The sequence below is a fragment of the Plutella xylostella genome, chromosome 27 (genome assembly GCF_932276165.1).
Source record: "Plutella xylostella chromosome 27, ilPluXylo3.1, whole genome shotgun sequence".
Classification (NCBI taxonomy): domain Eukaryota; kingdom Metazoa; phylum Arthropoda; class Insecta; order Lepidoptera; family Plutellidae; genus Plutella; species Plutella xylostella.
Window position 1 is genome coordinate 2,463,949 of NC_064007.1, and position 21,262 is coordinate 2,485,210.

The window sequence follows — 21,262 nt, forward strand, 5'->3', positions numbered from 1 at the left end:
CGAACGAGCTATAATTAGGGCTTCCTTTCTTATGAAACGACCTCCATTATCTCAAAGCTTCTTTATCCGCGTGCGTTATAACAAGACACCCAGTAGAGTGGTTCACTCGAGTGTACACGTTCAACTCGGTGCGCAAGAGCATGAGCACGGTGGTGCCGCACAAGGGCGGGTACCGGCTGTACTGCAAGGGCGCCTCCGAGATCGTGCTCAAGAAGTGAGTAATATAGTAGAATCATTGACTAAAAGTAGCCAAAATTCCGGCCGTCACTGGCTTTTCTAAAATACCGTAAATGTCGAAGCGCATTGGGGGTACCTACTGCTGAAGAAGAAGTAAGTATTGCGGTAATTAATAAAGTTCAATTTATGTAAGGTTATAAAAATGGCGGCCGAGTGTCATAGCGCGCTTTGTGCGGTCTTGGCTGGCTTATAAAGTTAATTCATGAATATGAGTAGAATTTTATCAGTAGGTATATAGTAGTCTCATCAACGCCGAAACTTTTGGCTCTTTACTCACTAAGAAACGTATAAATCATAAACATATCGAGTAAACAAAAGATACGCCTGTACAAAATATACGTAGTTGATTGATGACTGTTCACACTGCGACGCGGACTCCCTTCAATAATTTTAAGTCGCTCCGCTGTTCGCCATCTCGTTGCTAAGGCCCGGGTCTCCTATTTACGCCGTTGGTCGCATCCAGCGTCACGCCGTAGGCCGCGTCACGATGCTCACTACGTCTACGCGCCAACGTCGGCGTGTGAGGGAGACCGCATCAGTACATTTCTATAGTGAGCATCGTGACGCGGCCTACGGCGTGACGCTGTACTCGACCTACGACGTAAATAGGAGACCCGTGCCTTATTCTCGCTCGAAGCTCGACTAGGTTCTCGTTCGTCGTCGGCGGTGGAATAGCTGCCAGTCATAATCAGGAACTGTAGGGCTCATAGGAAAAGGCAGATAAATCTGAATCCTCTCAGAAGCATTGTTACTATGAGAGGGGGGTCAGCTTCCTCTGCCTTGTACTATGAGCCCTACAGTTCCTGATCATGACCGTACCTACCTATGCTTTACTTTTTTACTAATACGCTACTTCTCCCCCCCAGATGCGCCTTCATCTACGGCCACTCCGGCCGTCTGGAGAAGTTCACCCGAGACATGCAGGAGCGTCTGGTGCGACAGGTCATCGAGCCCATGGCGTGCGACGGGCTGCGCACCATCTCCGTGGCCTACCGCGACTTCGTGCCCGGCAAGGCCGAGATCAACCAGGTATGTGTAGACCGCAAAACATGCTCATGACTGTAATCCCCGAAGTGGTAGTCAGAGCTGGCCACCCGCTTCTCGCTGTACATTTGTACTCACATATGCAGCAGAATTCAGATATAATGCCAACCAGAAACTACGGCATCTTGTTTTTATGAAATGATGAAAAGATGGCGTCGTGCAATTCAGATACATTCTACCCCTGTAACTGGAATCTAAAACATAAACTTCAACTTTGCATTCCCTAAAGCCTAGAGAGCCGTGCACAGCGAGGTGATACTAACCTTACTGGCATTTTTAAAACCCATAAGAGCCGAGCGAAGCGAGGCCATACAAACAAACCCTGGATTTCTTAAAGCCTAAAGAGCCGAACAAAGCGAGGCCATAGATAGCAACCCCGAATTAATTAAAACTTAGTCAGCCGAGCGAAGCGAGGCCATACATCTCTACCCGACATTCCCTGAATCGAGAGCCGAGCGAAGCGAGATATATATATATATATATATATATAAACTTTACCTGCAATTTATAACCATCTTAATGTATAATCTCTTTCCCCCAGGTGCACATAGACCAGGAGCCGAACTGGGACGACGAGGACAACATCGTGAACAACCTCACGTGCCTGTGCGTCGTCGGTATTGAGGACCCCGTCAGGCCTGAGGTATGATCGGAAAACTAAGCGTTTTGGCTATAATTTAATATGTTTTTATTAGACACATCAATAGTAATAAGATATACCTACAGCAAATAATATAATAGAGACCACAATTCCATCAAAAGATTCAATCCATAAAGGAAAAAGACTAATAAATGGCGAAGCCTTACATGACTGTGTGTATAGTAAGCCGAAAGTGGATTATTCGGAACCAATTTCTTTATCTTTTGTTCACACCCTGTCGGCTTACTATACTACTTTTGCAACACCCCTTGTATACAAACTTTAGTATGTATCGTATTTATCACGGATTAACAAGACTCGAACAAACGCTCTTCAAAATCACCCCTAAATATCCCCCCCAACCCACAGGTGCCAGAAGCGATCAAGAAGTGCCAGAAGGCGGGCATCACGGTGCGCATGGTGACGGGAGACAACGTGAACACGGCGCGCTCCATCGCGGTCAAGTGCGGCATCCTGAAGCCCACCGACGACTTCCTCATACTGGAGGGCAAGGAGTTCAACGCACGGGTCAGGGACGCTAACGGAGAGGTGAGGAGAAATGTCAGGACTGAAGGACTGAAAATGTTATAGGCATCACGGAGCGTTATGGTTACCGTGACCTCATATTGAGCAGGAAGAAATGAAAAATTATAAGTTACTGTTTACATTTCCAACCACATCAATCATATTTAGTCACTATAATTAACCCTTGGAACGCTTATGCGTGTATCTACACGAGACACAACAAACTTAATTGTTTCTGATTTTTCGGTATATTAGCAACCTAATCAACCCCTATTTTTCCACAGATCCAACAAAGCCTGCTAGACAAGGTGTGGCCGAAGCTGCGAGTACTGGCCCGGTCTTCACCCACAGACAAATACACGCTCGTGAAGGGAATGATTGAATCGAAGGCCTTCGACACCCGCGAAGTGGTGGCCGTGACGGGTGACGGTACTAATGATGGACCTGCGCTGAAGAAGGCTGATGTCGGGTTCGCTATGGTGAGTTTGTTTTAAATATTTGTAGACTGTCTTAAAAATTGAAGGTTAAAAACCGGTAATGGCTAGCACGGGGCGTTATTAAGACGTGATAAAAGTTCTCCGTCGCGCTCGCTCTAGAGATTGCGCGATGTGAGTGAGTGAAAATACATAGATATTATATTTATAGTATAAAACATTGTCATGAAGAGATCCTAAGATTAGCTGATAATAATCAGACTGATCAACTTTTCACCCCTACTTCTAGTATTTGTCACCGACACACGCAGAAAAAAGATATGATCAAATCCTAATTTAGAAACCAACACGCTCCCAATCAATCAATGCAGTGCACTGAATAAATGTCTTTCTTTATTCTTTCTTTCTTTCAATTCTAACCCTAACCCTCCAACCCACAGGGCATAGCCGGTACCGACGTGGCCAAGGAAGCCTCCGACATCATCTTGACAGACGACAACTTCTCCTCCATCGTGAAAGCCGTGATGTGGGGCCGCAACGTCTACGACTCCATTGCCAAGTTCCTTCAGTTCCAGTTGACTGTGAATGTGGTGGCTGTTATTGTGGCGTTCATTGGCGCTTGCGCTATCCAGGACAGTCCTCTTAAGGTATGGTGGACCTTATTTTTACTTTTATAAGGTTGAATGTATTGTTGAGTCAAACGTTATGACACGCTGATCCTTTCGTGATTGTTTGAAGTTTGAAGAAACAAAACCATATATCGTTATATTAACAATCTGTCTATAAACTTTAGAGAGTCGAGTTAGAGGCACACTGGTATCGCTTTAGCGGTACCGCCCCCAGTAAAACGGTATTACCACTTAAGCCTCGTATTCACTAGGCGACAAATTGTCGCAGAACCTGTCTAGGCACATGTCGTCTACGTGTCGCCGCAACGTCGCGCTCTGTTCTGCGACGTCGCACGCGACTATACAGCGACATCTACGTGTCGCAGAACAGGTTCCGTGTTTTGGCTCGCGAGACAGAACTTCCTGCGACATCAGTCTAGCGCATAGAGTATATTTTTTTTACTAGGTCTAGCGACCGCTGTTGCAGAGTGTGGACGCGTGCGCGACTTCTGTATCACGACATGTTACCAAAATGTTCTGAGAACACGCACCGTAGATGTTCTGTAACAGTCTCAGAACTTGTGCCCTAGTGAATTCGAGGCTTTAAACTAGACTGATATAAAACAGAATACTGTATGCATCTGTCAAAGACAAGAGAAGTAGAAAACATCTGACCAATATAAACAACAGTCGCAATTTTTATAATGATTCTTTTTCTGCATTTTACACAACAAATGGACGTACGTAAAATACAGTTTGTCATCATTTGATACACCATTTTCATACATTCTTGTACCATTTCTACAATTCTAACAACAACATCTCCCCGCAGGCCGTACAAATGTTATGGGTAAACCTGATCATGGACACACTCGCCTCTCTCGCTCTGGCCACGGAGATGCCCACGCCGGACCTGCTGCAGCGCAAGCCGTACGGACGCACCAAGCCGCTCATCAGCCGCACCATGATGAAGAACATCCTCGGCCAGGCCATCTACCAGCTCTTTATTATCTTCTCGCTGCTGTTTGTCGGTGAGTAGGGTGGAATGGTCTAGAATTAAAGACGTTTAGCAAGATACATAGTTGCTACGCCATGGCACGCTAAGGCGCTTGGATTACAGCCTTCGTTTGTTTCGACAAAATAGGTATGTAAATATAGCAAAAATTTCCGTCCCCCGAACCGGATATTATGACAAACCGGCGCAATATAATGTCTGCGATGCATTAAGAAACCTTCAGGATCCATTAAGGTTTGCTCCAGATCAAACTATGCGTCCTAGCGACATACGGGTTCAACATACAGTCAACAATAGACACAAGCACATAGACCACTGGTCCCCGGCGGTACACGAGGGTCGCCGGACCTGCTGCAGCGCAAGCCGTACGGACGCACCAAGCCGCTCATCAGCCGCACCATGATGAAGAACATCCTCGGCCAGGCCATCTACCAGCTCTTCATCATCTTCTCGCTGCTGTTTGTCGGTGAGTGGGGGGAGCAATGATTTAGAGCCATTTCTGCGGCATAGCTACAACAGACGCCGGAAAAGGTTAAAATGGTATTGATAGTGCTTGGATCACAACCTTTGTTTGTTTTGACAAACTTAACTTTAACAACAACAAAATTCCCGTCATATGCCCTAAGGCTTAAGGGCTACGGAACAGGAAGTGGTTACAAGACCGTTTTTAGCCCAAATGGTATGCCAACCAATATAATATAAGGTTACCTGTAAGAGATCGCTCTAAGCGATAAGGTCGCCTATTGTTCATTGTTCCTAGTTTATAAGTTCTCTTTGTATGTTTTAATTTGTGGTGTTCAATAAAGATATATTCTATTCTATTCTATTCTATAATATGCCATTTTATGTTTTTGTTTATGCCTATTCTTGATTTATGAACCTTTGTAAGAATGTTCATTTACGTTAAGGCTTGAAATAAATATGTAATTATAATTATTTATCAGCCTCTTCTAAAGAAGTTAGCTTTCTCTTCCAATCTAAAGCTGAATATTAACAACAAACACGATTACTATTATCTACCTATGGACTAACAAAGCCCTTTATTCCAGGTGACCGCATCCTAAACATCCCGTCAGGCCGAGGCCAAGCCCTCTCCACGGAACCGTCTCAGCACTTCACGATCATCTTCAACACGTTCGTCATGATGACGCTGTTCAACGAGATCAACGCGCGCAAGATCCACGGCCAGAGGAACGTGTTCCAGGGATTGTTCACTAACCCGATATTCTACTCTATATGGATTGGGACCGCCGCTTCGCAGGTACGTGTGGGGTTACGGTTGAACCTTTTGAAAATTTAACACTTTGCTGTCAACTTTGGCAGCACAATCGAGTGTGCCTTTCAGGTTCTGACCATTATGACATTATTGCGGAGTAAAAATGGCGACTAAACCAACCAATTAGAAATTAGCTTTTACTTTTTCTCCCCATTGGCAAAGTCAGCTTCATATCATTATCATTAGGGGCCGTCCATTAATCACGTGATTTCGTTTTTCTCATTTTTTGACCAATGAAGCTGACCGTACCTTACACGAGATATAGTACAGGAATAAAATAACGTTTAAAAAGGAAACCTTACCCAACCTCCTATAACCATCTATGTGTTTTACTGGTTACCTGTTTAGACCCAAAGGGTAGAAAGTTAAACACTTGTAGCCACCCCTGAAGCAGATAGATCAAGATTGAGGAAGACAATGGAAGCAATTCCAAAGCAAAATACATTTCGTAGCAAAGGAATTTGAATAGCCGTTTAGTCTTAAGGGGATCCCTAAAGCTAAAATGCTAAAGTCGGCTTGATATACTTGATTAGATTGGAAAAACGGTGGCTTCTATCACATTGATAAAAATATATTTTGTAGCAGAGGGTATACTGAACATGTTAGTTGCTTATAAATTGGTGCAGGATTATAATAAGTATGTTAAAAAAAATTGCAAACACACCATCTCTTTTGCCATTTTTTGACTTATTATGAAAAAACCCTCGAAATCAGAGGGCCCATTTTCATGGAATCTTATATGTATGTGTAGGTAATTAAATTCTTAACAAAGTTACCTTAAAGAGTTGGATTTAATGGACCAGAAGTCAACTTTTTTTGCAAAAAACTAATAAATTCCGGTTTAAAAATGATGACACCGTGACAGATTTCAGATTTCTTCAGTCGTCGCCCTGGTGGCGGCCTGTTAGGAGCGATACCCACGCCATTTTATTTTTTATCAAATATTTCACAAAAACTGATTAAATCAACAAATTATGACTACAAGTATTATAATACATATGCATTTGCTATGGAAAGTTAATTTTCTAATCATTTTAGATGCAGAAAAGCCGAAAATTCTTAGAAAACATTTCGCCTTTTCGATTTGTTTACATTTTTTACTATAGAGTTACAGATGCATAGATAAAGGTAAACATTGCACATAATGACACTTATTAGATTCTCCGAATAAGAACTATACGGTCAATGCAGTATGCCAAAGCGCGAGCCTGTTTATATTCTGAGGGGTAATTTATTTTATTTTAACGGTTGTGTATGGTAGGTAAGCTACACAATATACAGGGTGTTGAAAAGTAAGTTCATAATTTGTTTTATTTGAAACCAAAAACCGTAGTTAATTAAAAATATATATATTTTAAGATGTGGTAGTCTGTACACTACAGGTTGTTAAAAATAAGTAAGTATTTTTAAAAATTGAAGATCTAAAATTTACATAATTTTTTAAATCTATTTAACAAGCTTTGCAAAAAAGCGGTTAAGTGCGACTGTATCTCGCCATGAAAAAAATGAAATGATTACTGTAGCTATGAATTTTATACCTATACAGAATGTTGCAAAAAGGGTATACTGTGCCGAAAGGGTTTGACTCAGGGGTTATTCTGAACAACTTTTGTTCTCCAAGTTTTGGAAATTCTCGAAAAATAAATTCGGTCTCTATAGTAAAAAGTCACGTGATCGAATAAGTTTCTATGTAAAAGGTTTTGTTACGTGAATTTTCAAAATTGTAGAAGAAAAGTGGATCAGAATGGCACCTAAATCCACTTTTGGCTAAGCTTTATACCCTTTTTTCAATACCTTGTATAAAATATCGTCAGCGTCACCTTAGATCGTAATCATCGTAACTCCTCGTGACCAAATTTTAGAGGAGACAAAAATACTGTTTTATTTGTAGTTCTAGTTGGCATACTACCCACCTAAAGTTTTTTTTAACTAGCCTAAAAATGATTTGTTTAGACAGTCTATCTTCCTGTTCAACCGCAGCCTGAGTGCCAGTGACTCAATGACTGAAAGGAGGCCATTAGTGCTCCTAAATAAATAAAGCAGGCCTGTAGATTATCTTTCAGTGTACCGACACATCTGATTGCTGTAAGAGCCTGATAAGCTCTTCGAACGAGTCATACCTCTGTGGTGGTACGGTTTCGACCTTTCGGACAGTCAGTTTGGCATCCGAAATGCGGATTCGAATAGTGGGTACAATACTTTGCGTTCGTTCACTGTCGGAGCAGGATAAGAACCACGGGCGAGTTGTTGCGCTGGCTGTTTGCTTAAAAATAGTAACCGCGTTCAACTCTATCCCCTAGAGGGCGAACCTTTAGGGCGGCTCTTGTATACCATCACTTGTCTTCTCTATCTCGTCATCTGCAGAAAATTGACAGAGGTCATACGTGTCTAACAAGTACATTAAGGATGCGAAAAGAGAGGGTTTGTTTTCACTGAAGAAGTTCAGTTGCGGAGTTCCACAGCGGTAGGTCTTGCGGTGGAACTTGGCATACAACGCGGTCCTGCAAATCAAGCTCGCAAACGGCGTTAGCACAGTGCATTTTTCTAATGTCACACAGGTCGTGAGGTAGGCTGAGAGCCTCCTTCGGGGATGACATCCCAATGATTCATTACGAAAAAATTGCTGCAGCTGTGCTCGCCATGCAGTGCATGGGCTACTTCCGAATCTGGGGGGCTGTTGCAAAGGAGTCCGTTGCCTCTATACGGTACGGGTTCCGTGCGATCTATGATCCTTCCGGGAGCACCTGTCTTGTCAAGTCGAAGAGAATGGCTCGTATTCGACGCAACCTGCAGTACTGTACCCGTATCATGAAAATTCGAGCTAACGAATAGAATCGAATGCGAGTGCGACTATTGTCAACTTGACAGCATTTTCGAACACTTTTTACCTTTCGAATGAGTTTCGAAAAGAATGACCACAGATTACATAATATTATTCTGACAATGACCTATGGAATGATAGCTGTCAAACTTTCGCAAATCTGTACACCGCAATACACCGCCATTTTGTTGTTGACAGGTTGACAGCACTTTCGAATAGACTATCGAATAGAATGTGCTGCGTTTTTTCCGGATAGCTCTACTGGTGGGATTGGTTGGAGGACAGGACAGCAGGAAGCTGCAGCAGCCGTCATGCTGTGATTCGACGCATAGATGCAAAAAAAAGTTGAAAGTAACTTCATGTTAATAAAATATTAGATCTTAATTTAACAACATAACATTGCAAAAAAAAATTAACATTGTTGAGTATGTTATTGTAATTTACTAAAGTAGTAATAAAAACAAAGGCTTATTGCATAGTTTTCGTTCACGTTCGCCTACATCGCACGTTGTATATGAGAATAAAGGGTATAATTACTAAGTTTTCTTGTTTAAAAATCACGGTTTGGGGTTTAGAGGAAAACAAATGGTAAAATGCGGAATACAGTTTTTTTTTTTCGAATAAAGAGGAAAACATGTGAATTCAAAAAACGTTTCTATTGACACCAAAGAGTACTTTTCGCCGAGAAAAGTGGAGTTACAATGTTTGCGATCTAAAGTGATGATAGAACTAGAACTTATTTTTTCAGTTCACCTGCTGTTGAGTGAAATCGTAATTAGGTAAATGACTCCTTGACATGAAAATAACTTTTTTTTTATAATCGTTATAACAAAACCGTTTTTTTTAATACAGCAATATTTGTAGGTGTACTTACAGTGAGCAAAAGAGCGCAGCAAGGTGTAAATTTTTTGGTTTTTAAGAAACAAAAATATTATTTCTATCATATCCCAAATACACATAAGTACTTAAAAAAAAATACACACTCTCGCCTTGTACTAATGTACCCTTGCGGGGGTACTTACATGTTATTATTTTTCTGGTGACCTCCCCATATCCCTTTGCCAGCTACGTAACCTTTTGTGACACCCTGTATATGCAGAGTTCTGCAAACTACTGTTCTGCTTTTGAAACACCAAAAAAAAAAACAGGTCGTCTAACTAAAAGGTCACGTGACCAAAAAAAAATTATATGAAGAAGCGTTTTTTTCATGAATATAAAAAATTACGTAGGATAAAAGTTTTTCAGAGTGACGCCTGAGTAACGCCCTTTCGGCTAACTATACTTTTTTTATTACACGGGGGCAGAGTTTAATACAACACCCTGAACTATTAAACTCTGATAATATTTTCGCGATTTTTTTACATTCTGATTTCATTTCCTGGCTTAGAAATAACATCAATAACATGCTGCACACGTAGGTTTCGGCATAGTATTAAACCCTTTTTGCAACAACCTGTATAAATATCGGCACGGGTACGACTTTATATATAATTAATTATTAAATATTAAAAATACTTTCAAATAAAAATAAATATTTTCGTATCACAAAACAATATTACTTAGTATATTTTTAACAAAGTGGCATGTCTTCACTTTTATGTTTTCGAGTACTATGTTAAAATTTCATGTCATTGTCCGTAGAACGCCCCGCATACCTCAACCCCCCCTCACTAGATTTGACAGATTCTGATTTTCTTCCAGCTTTAGTGACAGCCTTAAGAGACTTGTCAATCAAAACTGACCCTCCTTTCCCCCCAAATTCCAGGTGGTAATCATCCAGTACGGCGGCCTCGCATTCAGCACATCAGGCCTGTCTCTGGACCAGTGGCTCTGGTGCCTGTTCTTCGGAGCCGGCACCCTGGTGTGGGGGCAGCTCGTCACCACCGTGCCCACACGGAAGATACCCAAGAAACTCTCGTGAGTATTAAGTGGGGGTTGTTGGTTGGTGGTGGAAACTGTGGTAAAAATGGTTGGCTATGGCTGCTTTAAATATAGCAGAGCTTTAATTTTTTAGTTAAATAAATTTGGTCAACGTTAGATGAGGACATACCTAAGAGAAACATAATCATATATATAACATAGTCATTGGTGGCTACAAATTGACTTCCATATATGTCAGGTCACTCCCCTCTCTTGGTAAGATCGTCAGGTTTATAAGAGATCTTGACCTGAGTGTGATTTAACTTATTAAGAAGATTCAAACCAACTCAAAAAACGCTCTATTTTTGTAACAGAAATGTTTTAAGAATATATATGACAGGCTGACCTAGACTACATAGTCTGGCTTGGATATCAACAGACTTTTATTGCACGGTTCAACTTTCGGAAGGCTATGTCATACCTCTTATTATTACAATATCATTGATTATAACGCAAAATCGCACACCAGATGGGGTAGAGGCCAGCCGGACCCCGAGACCATCCAGTCCGGGCCCGAATACGACAACGACCTGGACAAGAAGCCTCGCGCCGGACAGATCCTCTGGATCCGGGGACTCACGCGTCTGCAGACCCAGGTATGTGCCCTCAGGGGACCACACGCACATGATACAGACAGTACACGCTAGGGGTTAAGGGGATTTTGGTGTTGTACGGATTTTGTGACGTATGAGGGGTTAAATAGTTTGCGTGATGTGAAGAGTGTCTTTTTAGGTGAATGTTTGTTGTAATGTCGATCTATTTGATGCGTTACAATAAATAGATTCGTTTGAAAAGGACACTTGAGGATGTCATGTATAAGGGGAAATCCCGTGCGCGTGATGAAATCCGTACGATGTTAAAATTACCCTGAAGGTGTTGTATTTCGATTGGTATTGATTTTTTATACTGAAATTAAATAAGTATAAGTGCTATAAGCTGCCTTCCAATGAGTATTCTAAGTAAAATATATAAGTTTTAGGTATAGTATTTTACAAAAACAATTATTATTGTATTATCACGACAATCGAAACACAACTGAATTAACTAGAAAAACATTTAGAAGTTTGCTTACCTTGTTTTAACACTAACATCTACAGTGGTAGTTGTAAGCCTTAAAATGTTAGTGAGCTAACTTTCATCTGTTTTTCTCGTAACACTGCTCTAAGACTAAAGTTCAAACTTGGGCTAAAAGTCTTAGAACATCTTTTTCGGATTAATACACGAACACACGTCCTATTTGGTCTTGAGAAATAGTAGTTTATAGATTCTTGTGTAAACAGAGTAAGTAGTTTTGCATTTTGAATCTTAACTTCTATTTCTTGAGATCTAAATTATTTTGTAGTCTAATTAATTTAATTGATATCACTTACGGCCTTATGCTCGCGTCACAAAGTCGCTTCTACTTGAGTAGTTTGGTACCAAAGAGTTTATAAATTTTCGCATACGGCCGGAAGCTATTCCAGATCGATGTGATAAATTTCTACCTTTTATGAACTACTCTTTTCAATTTATCACATTGATCTGATGTTATGATATAAGAAACTAGGTATATATTTTATTGCACAGATGAAATTTAAGTTCATTAATTACGTGTCTTTGCAATAAAATACTTATATTTAAATATGTTTAAATCAGTATTATGTATGAGATTATATCTAAAGATATAAGAATTTAATAGGAATGGCAGAAATATGATGATATTTAATAATAAAAAGAGGGATAAGTGTTGAGTTTACAGCTATATGTATATGATATATACTATTATATACAACAAGAAGATCAGCGACCCGCAGTTACTTGGGCATCCTATGCTATTGACAGTAATATATAATATATACTTTTTCTATTTTTGCATAACAACGATATATACCACCATTTTCAATATACTATGCATCCATATTCTTTATAGTTGATTAACGTAATAGATAAATAAATAGAAGTTCCTTTTGCATACACATTTTTAATTTATATATAATTAAGCCGATTTTCACAGTCGATTTTATAAAATTTCTACAAAACACAAAAATAATTGTTCTAAACTTTCATGATGATGTTTTCTTTTCTTTTTATTATTTTCTTTTTTGTTTAATTCATTTGTTTCTTGTCTCGTTTTTTCTTTTATAACGTTTAATTTTCCTATACTTCTGTTCTTGTTAACTGTTTAGTTCAATATCCACTACAGAGAAACACTTCACATATAAATTTAATGTAGTACGCTATTATTTTGGCCCATCATTAACGTAGATTTTTCTGTTGTTCGGTCATCAATTTACCAAAAAATCTATACACTGTATTTATATTTATTGTATTAAATATATGAACATAATTGGCTACCGAACAACAAGCTTTGAAGTATTAGACTTTTGATTTTTCTAAAACTATATAATCATCCGTTTCCAGTGTCTGGTTTCATGACTTTTCACGTTTATTTTCGTTCAGTATTCTCTTCAGAAAACAAAACTATATTTACTTACGTACGTATATATTTCCTGTATAACTCTGTAGATCTGAACTGTCTATTTATTTTGGTCATGAAACCGGCCGCCTTAGTGTCGTAGTGGCGAGTATCGGCATGCTATGTCAGCAACCTAATATATAATCTGCTTCCAACCTTTACCCCCTCCTTGAATATCTGTTCTCTTACCCCCATGTTACCCCACTCTGTACCCTAGCCTGAACCCTATTGGCATGCTGGTATGTAGGCTGTGACGTTACTTATCCCTCGAAATATTTATACAAACAGTGACTATGACTTCAACCCTAGCTCATATTTAACAACGTATATATAAATTGTATATTCACTCAGTACTACATTACCCACAACGTGGTATGAATATGACTATCTATCTTTCTCTGTCTTTTATTTACATCTAAGTCATACTGACTGTTTGTTTTATTTATTATTTTTGTTTTTTTTTTACATATACTGTTTTTTATTTTTATATTTTTTGTATGTTTTTTTTTGTGTTTACTTTTACGAAGAATAGATTGTGTTTTTTTGCTTGTGGAACGCCCTTTGACCCGCTACTGATCCAAAGCTCCGAAACTGATATTAGCAGTAACAGTTCAATTATCCATTTGATTTCTTATACTTTGGAGTTCAGTTACTGCCGAGTTTTTAATTTCATTGAGTGTGGAGTGGATTTCTCATGTGTGAGCATGCGACGTGCGTTCGCAAACTAATTTTTCAGTTTTTTTAACATGCAATAAGTCTCGGTGAAGCCGCCACTCCCTGTGTTGTCAGTGTTTGTATGTGCGCGTTTCTGTTTTTGTTATGTTTTTAACTTTACGTTTGTGAATGTTGTCCCGTATTATTTGTAGGGTCAGGGTACATGTGTGGGTGAAGGTAGTGAGCCGACTGTAGCTGCTGTGTTTGTAAGCTAGGCTGTATGTAGCTGTTTCATTTAACCTGTATAATGTAGAGTAGCCGGACGACGCCCGCCCGCGGTAAGTATCCGTAGACGAACAGTAACAATGAGGACGGTGAACTGTTTAACTAATGATTAATAATTGAAATAACTAACGTGATTTGTGAGGCTTCCTTTAACAAATGATGTTTTTTTTTTGTTATCCTGTGCGGTTCTATTGTGGAAATATTGTTTTTGAGAGCCTTATGTATGTTTTCTTACTACTTGACAATCGTAATGTTAATTTAAATTTGTAAAGCGCTGAAGTGTCGCTATCTAGCGGAATGGAAGCGAGACAAATGAGAATTAACTTTGATCGATTAGTAAGAAAACGAGACATATGCTAAGTAAAAGTGCATATTCACGCAATAGCGCCGCCAACTAAAACATACTAATAATAACCTAATACTTTCCCCAAATAATCCCTCCGGCTATCCGAGTACCTAGGTTTTTTAGTTGTTTTTATTTTCGTTGTTTTGGTTTTCTTTTAATCAGACATTCCGTAGCATGGTAGATGTTGTTTAGATTAAGACCGAAATGTAATGTCACACGTATAAAAAAAACCTCAATAAATAAAAAAATGCGAGCCAACGTTGGATGTTGGAGTCCTTTAAACATGCATTTTAAATGAAACGTTTTAAACGAGTGTTGTTTAGTCGGTGTGAGGCCCTTACACTGTGGCATGAATTGTATAGGTGTGGCTTTAGTGGCCCCTACTCCCGCATCTAGGCTAGTCGAGTGGTCTACCGTTAGTTCTGTCTAGATCCGACATCGCTAGGCGTCAGTAGCAAACCTCTTCGACCCCCATTATGATTTAACCCTCATTTGTTTTATTATCGCATTCGTTCATTTCAGTTCCGTTCGCACTTGAATACTTCAGTCATATTCGTATCACGCGTTTGGTGTCCATCATCTCCCGAGGGGGTTATTCTCACTTCGCCGACGTAGCGTCGGTCGAACTTCGCCGAGAATCGCCCCGACACTGTCACTGACATCGAACACAGACACTACAAGTCCGATTACGTCCGATCGCCGGCGATAATATCTGTGCTGCCCTCGAGACTTTCAGTTTATTCTATTTTACTATTTTCCGTTTTATTGTTTTCTGTTTTTTACTATTATTTTGCATACATGTGCGACGGGGCGTGGCCCCATTACTGCCTTGCTCACACAGTTAGTGGAAACGGTAGATAGCGAACTGATCCGTGTAACGTCTGGCCTGTGAATCGCACTAGCATGTGGAAAGTTAGCCCGTGAGCTATGTACCGTGAGCCGTGTGGGCTGGCAGTGCAGTCCGATGCACGTAAGTTGACCACGACCAAGGCATTTTAGGTCTTAGAAGACGCGGACAAACGTCATTGTCGTGATTAGTCTATATCTCTCTCTAATCAAGTGCGGCCGCGGTTTCTGGTCAACTTGCGTGAATTGCGCTGTAACGATGGGTGTGCTTAGGAAGGCGAGTGGCCGGGCGACTGCTGGCAGCCTCGCGTCGCCCTCGAGACGGAGGTGTAGTGGCGGCGGCGGCGGCGGACTACCACGGTACTATAGCTGACCACCCGTAGCGACCACCCCTCCCCCTGACACCTACCGCACCCCCCTCCCCGTCTCGTCTCGCTTCGCATTCGAGCGTTCGTTGGCCCCCCGGCTAACTGTAGTGAGGAAAAGGAGTAGTTTTGTGTTTGGTTTTGTTTTGTTTGAGTTTTTCATGGACGAGACTATTTTAAAGTGATATCCGCCGCTCAAGATGTGAAAGGGTTCAAATCACATGTTCAGTGATATATAAATAGCGTGTCTGTCTTTTAGTAAAACTAGCTCTAGCGTGTTGTGTAGATGGTAGTGTTTAGTTTTGTTTGACCCTGCAATTCACTTCTCTCGTTCCTTAACTCCTTTAGAATTCACCCTCTTCGCTACTCGACTTCCATCTCGTTCAGTGTGACTCACGCGCTTCGACGCCGCGTGCGGACGCGTGTAGCGTAGGAATGTTTCGGCGCATGGCGTATGACACCGCATGGGTACTCCACACCACACTCGTAGGGCGCGACGTCAGCTGTCTGTCCCTTTCAGCTGCGCGTGGTGAGAGCCTTCAAGTCTACCCTGGAGGACCTTGAGGAGCGCCTCTCGGCCCACTCGGCCGCCGGCCTGCGCTCGCGTCTGCGCGCGCCGCCCACAGACATAGCCTACATCGACGACGACAAAGAAACCACCATCTTCTGAAAAAAAAAAACACCCCACACAACCCGAAAACCCCCCCACGTACTTAAAACTTAAATCTCCCCCACAAAACCCGGTCCCTCGGTCCCGACAGTTATTTATATTAATTGCTTTGGAATTCTGTTCTTTAGCCGTTAAGTTTTTTTTTTTTGTGTAAGTGTTGAGAGTTTAACGCTAGGTTTATGTAGATGTAGCAATAATGGTAGGCCGTGGTGTAGACCGAAGCGTGCCTCACACTGTTTGTGTCGCGGGCTGTGTTGCGGGGCGAGCCCGCGACTGTTAGTTGTTGATCGTAGCGGTCGGATGATCGATGTTAAAAGTACGGACGTATAGTGATTGTACATAAACAGTGGACGTCGAGCTAACTTATTGTACATTGGAACAGTATTTTTTATAGATCTAAACGAAAGAGATTGAATCTTCTCATCTTTATTTAAATGAAAGAAACTTAAATTTAAACTTTTTAAATTATCTCATTCTCATCTCTCATTAGACTTTGAAAATTTTACTAAATTATAAACAAAAAATATTTTAAATTTTTACTCTTAAATCTCACTAGCTTTTTGTGTAAGTAGGTTGTTATCGAGGAGTTAAATATATTTAAAGGAGAATGTTATCGGTATCAGTAACGAGGTGTTTCTTTCATAGTAAATTTTGGGACCACTGACGCTACCCCGTCTTTGAAAACATGCTGGGACTATCGTTCTAACTTATTCTAAAAGAAATTAACATATTAAATGATATATCTTTGAACAAATCACTATATATAAACTATTAAAATTATATATTATTCTGCCTAAAGTTTAATATGAATAAGACACTCCACGCTTATTAACCTAAACATGAGAATTCTAAACTATGTATGTTGAAAAAACTTGGTTTTTGCAAAGTCATAATAGTAAGAAGTATACAAATAAATACATTTTGAAGCAAAATCCATAGCATTTTATTGTCCATTCGCTATGTATTTTGGGGCCGTCTTTCTGAGTGAATCGCTCTATTTCAGATGTTGACGGTAAGTTAGGTCTCGCTCGCATAGGGACACCCTTATTGTAAGTATATAGAGGCTACATTGCCGTGACACCGCAGCGCATATACACAATGTAATAGTACGGATAGAGCATGGGTCGTCTTGTGTGCATGAAACGATCCGATTACATTTGACGAGAGAAGCTGCTTACAGCTATTTATTAGCTGCTATCGAAATAGCAGTTTAGGTTAAAATGCTATTTTATCGTCAAAAAATCGTTACCCGACCACCTCGGAGGTAGGTGAGGTTTATTGTATTTAAAAAGTCGCTGTTTTTTATAGAAAATGGCGGGTTTAGAATCGTAGTTGTAAGAGATGATGTATTAATTGTTTTGTTGGTACAAAATGTTGTTCTTTCTTTATTTGCTTCGCATTTACAGTGTGACCATGCTTATGTTACAGTGTTGCATGTATACAGTAATGTTTGTGAGTATGCACAATTTGTTTTTTTTATTATTTTACTAGATTAGTTGTAAATTTGAGGCTCTGATAACATTCCCACTTTTTTATAAGTTAACTTCTACTTGTAAAAAGTTTTTAATACTTAACTATTCAAACTAAATTAATTATTTTATAACTAATCTGTTATCAGAACCTCAAAAGGGTTAAATATGCGAATTTTTATTTTTTTTACCAATAATGTTACTGCCAATATTTCATTGTTGAAAAAAATAATCCATCACAATATATACCAGACTTTTAACACGTAGTACATAGGCAGCGTTTTAAAACCATAAAATAACGTATCTCCACTAGTATTACACCAAAAAGTAAAAGTGAAATATCATACAGCAACAATTTATTATATTAAACCACATTTTTTAAAGTTTTTATTTTTGATTTTATCAGTTTTATATTTTGGTTGTGTACGTACTTATTCTTAAGCTGAGTTAGTCTTTATATTTATTTTAGATTTTATTTAGTAACAATGATTAAGTTCTTATTTGTTAAATAAATACATTACTTAACCGGCACTTCGAACTATTAAAACTCATTTTAATAAAAGCATATTTTGATTCATCGGATATTTTATTTCTGTCAAATCCTGAAATATCTTTACGCGGGTTTTATATATAAAAAAACACAGAACAATTACAAATAAAAACCGAGGTATTCGCCGCGCTGTAGCTCACATACCAGATTTTTATTTTATTTTTCAATTGCATAGTAGTAGCTTGTGGCCCCACACGGTATTTTCTTTCTATAAAACTAGTTCTTCCTAATGGATGCCCTCGAGTTGCCCCTATCACCAGCTAGTGTGAATGCCCCTTTACCCTCATAGTTAACTATAGACCTTGACTCACTAACTGAACTGCTTTTGGTAACAGTCACTAACAGCTTTACAAAAATAGCAGTTTAAAAGTAGCAGTTATCAAGAACAGTTTGAGTGGCGACCGTAGCGGTGGCGGTAGGCGATCTGACGCGGTCCTGATGTTTCGTTTTACAGCAAAAGGCGGACATTATGGCTGGCCGTCGAATATATGTGAATAATTATTTGGCGGAGCACCGAAGAATCAGCGTCCAGTCGGGAGGAAGCTCGCTGCCCGCTCTCAGTCCCGTCTCGCATCAAAGCGATGATAATTAAAAATATATTTAAAAAAAACAAACGTCAACGAAGCCCGCACAAAAAGTACCGCGAAAAACTTTGACAGCTACAAAAAATATGAAAACTTAAAAGTAAAAAACACAAGAGACACCAAAACATTCCTCGGACTTTTCCTAAATCTCATAAAATGAGACGAAAGTTTAATATGTAAATCTCATAGTGATAAGTATTTATTTTGATTTAACATAAATGTAAGAGTAACAAAGTAAACGTAAAATTATAATTCGCAAAATATATAAAACTAGAAGTGATGTGTAATTGGTGCACCATTATATTTTATAGGTTTGATGTTATTAGTGACACGTAATCGTTTTTATAACAACATATTTACATTTAAATATAAAAGATGTGATAGGTTTTTCTTTTACAAAACCATAAATCAAACCTCGGCTTTCTGTAAATAATAACGTTTCTGTGGTTTTATTGTTATTGTTAAAAAACAACATTGTTTTATGTGTTGTCTAAACACAGTAAAAACATTTTTCATGTGCCATTTTTAAATATATAAAAAACACGATATGTGCTACCCAAGTGCTTTTATAAACAGTTTATAAGAAACCGATCGATATTTAAATTTGCTTGTTTATTTTTCTTTACTCTCTTTAATTTTTAAGAATGAATGCTATCTAGATTTTGTCTATGTGTGTTAAAGGTTGAAATGGGAATGGTTTTTTGGTGTTATATTATTTATTTAGTATCTGTCTATATAATAGAAGCTCGTGTTGTCTTATGTAATCCTTTATATATGTGTGAATGTATGTGTTTGCTATAAACACTACAGATATTTACACACCTCACACTTTATATATTTATATGCATAAGTATACTTACTATTTTGATTTTATTTAACTTCTCATTATATATTATTTATAAATAATTTTAGAATTAGATGATGCTATAGAAAAGCTGCAGACTTTTTCGAGAGTATTAGCACAAGTTGGCATCGCAAAATAACTAGATGCATGTGGTTTTGACTCTAGGTCGAGAACTACCGTTCGAATGGAGAATTTCTTCTTCTTTACCACTATTATTTCCTTCACCTATGTGTTTTGGTAGAATAAGATAGCCGACTTGAGCATTTATTGTATTGAGTCGCTATTTTCTGCTATCAAAATACCCTTAGCCTAACCTACTTCTGTTTATCTACACACTACTTTATACTAACCACACCCACTCTCTCTGGTCTTCCAATATTTCTTCATTTTCCTTTCTTTTCTCCGTCTTGAAGGTTTCGTGTTCAAGCAAATTTAATTATCCATCGCAAAAGTGGATATTATAGTGAATTTTAATATGTTTATATGTTAAGCAACCTACTTAGATTATATTTAATGTTATACCAAACGTGTACTGACTCGTAAAGTTCATATTAAATGCACTTCGTGTAGAGAACATTTAAAATCATTGCCTGCTATTTATAAATGTTAAGATAGAATCTAAAAATATTTATATATATAAAATATATATATTCTTAATTAGCTAAAAATAATTTCGTGTCTTGGTGTACACCAATTAGTTATTTAAAAAATCAACTAAGCATAAAATTTTCCAAAAATTTTAATATACTTACGCTTATAGTGGATAAAGTCACGGCGATTAGTGAAAAAATAAATCTTAAGGATCCACTTTAAAATTATTACGCAGCATGTCTCTTGCTAATATACTGACTAAACTGGTTCTGTCTATCCGTTACTCTATGCTTCTTGTCTCTATTAAACTTTAGTAATAAAGTATCTATACTCCAAAGTTATTTTCATTTCGCCAACCATTGCGGAGCTGACTGACTAAGGTAACTCTACGGAGGTGTTGTGTAAATGTTGGTCCAAATGTTTGTGGTTTGTGGCCAACAGGGGCCAACACTGGTTGTCGTGCGGTCTAGTCTTGATGTTAGAAACGCTTAGCGCTTACACTGTTTAAGCTTAGAGTAGAGTAGCTTTCACCCTACCATAGGAATACTAGGGTAACCGCTGTTCTCTGACTTTCATATAAATATACTGCATATATAAAAAGTTATAGAACAGTGTTTGATGGTTCGTCTTAGTAAGAGCCATTTTTCCAACTCTAAGCATGTTAGAAAGATGTATAATAATAATATAGTGCTTAACGTCTCGCTGTATATAGAATATGTGTAAACTATGTGTATAAAAGAGACTTTAGGGTTTGATTTTATCCCGATTCCATTAAATTTGTTTGCAAATCACAGCAGCTTTTCCCGATTTTTTGTTCAATTTAACTAGTTTTACTATAGGGACAGGAGATCTGGTATGTGAGCGACCGTTTTTATTTACTTAAACACGATCACGTGTGCTTTTATATATAGAATTGTAACATAGCTGGCATGCGGAGAAGACTACAGTAAAACACACTACAGTAATGGGTCTCCACACACCCATACACACAGGCACAAACGACGGTATCCCGCACAGAACACTTATCAAAAAATGTGTAAAACCTTTTACTGTTCGATGTTTTTCAGTTGAATTTTGGTTTAT

General features: G+C 38.8%; 1 protein-coding gene across 13 annotated transcripts in view; it reads left to right on the forward strand.

Annotated features, from left to right (window-relative positions):
* Positions 1-21,262, forward strand: part of LOC105381280 (plasma membrane calcium-transporting ATPase 3) — a 122,713-nt gene that overhangs the window by 97,754 nt on the left and 3,697 nt on the right. For 5 of the 13 annotated variants that reach the window (XM_048630782.1, XM_048630781.1, XM_048630783.1 and 2 more), the window contains 10 exons: positions 101-214; positions 1,104-1,266; positions 1,823-1,924; positions 2,291-2,470; positions 2,731-2,925; positions 3,321-3,527; positions 4,321-4,519; positions 5,553-5,764; positions 10,366-10,517; positions 10,990-11,116. In XM_048630782.1, the coding sequence (XP_048486739.1) occupies positions 101-214; positions 1,104-1,266; positions 1,823-1,924; positions 2,291-2,470; positions 2,731-2,925; positions 3,321-3,527; positions 4,321-4,519; positions 5,553-5,764; positions 10,366-10,517; positions 10,990-11,116 (1,651 nt within the window). Of the gene's footprint in view, positions 1-100; positions 215-1,103; positions 1,267-1,822; positions 1,925-2,290; positions 2,471-2,730; positions 2,926-3,320; positions 3,528-4,320; positions 4,520-5,552; positions 5,765-10,365; positions 10,518-10,989; positions 11,117-15,379; positions 15,453-15,991; positions 18,188-18,614; positions 18,761-21,262 lie in introns of those variants that run through there. The other 8 variants (XM_048630786.1, XM_048630791.1, XM_048630779.1 and 5 more) reach the window with 4 other exon arrangements.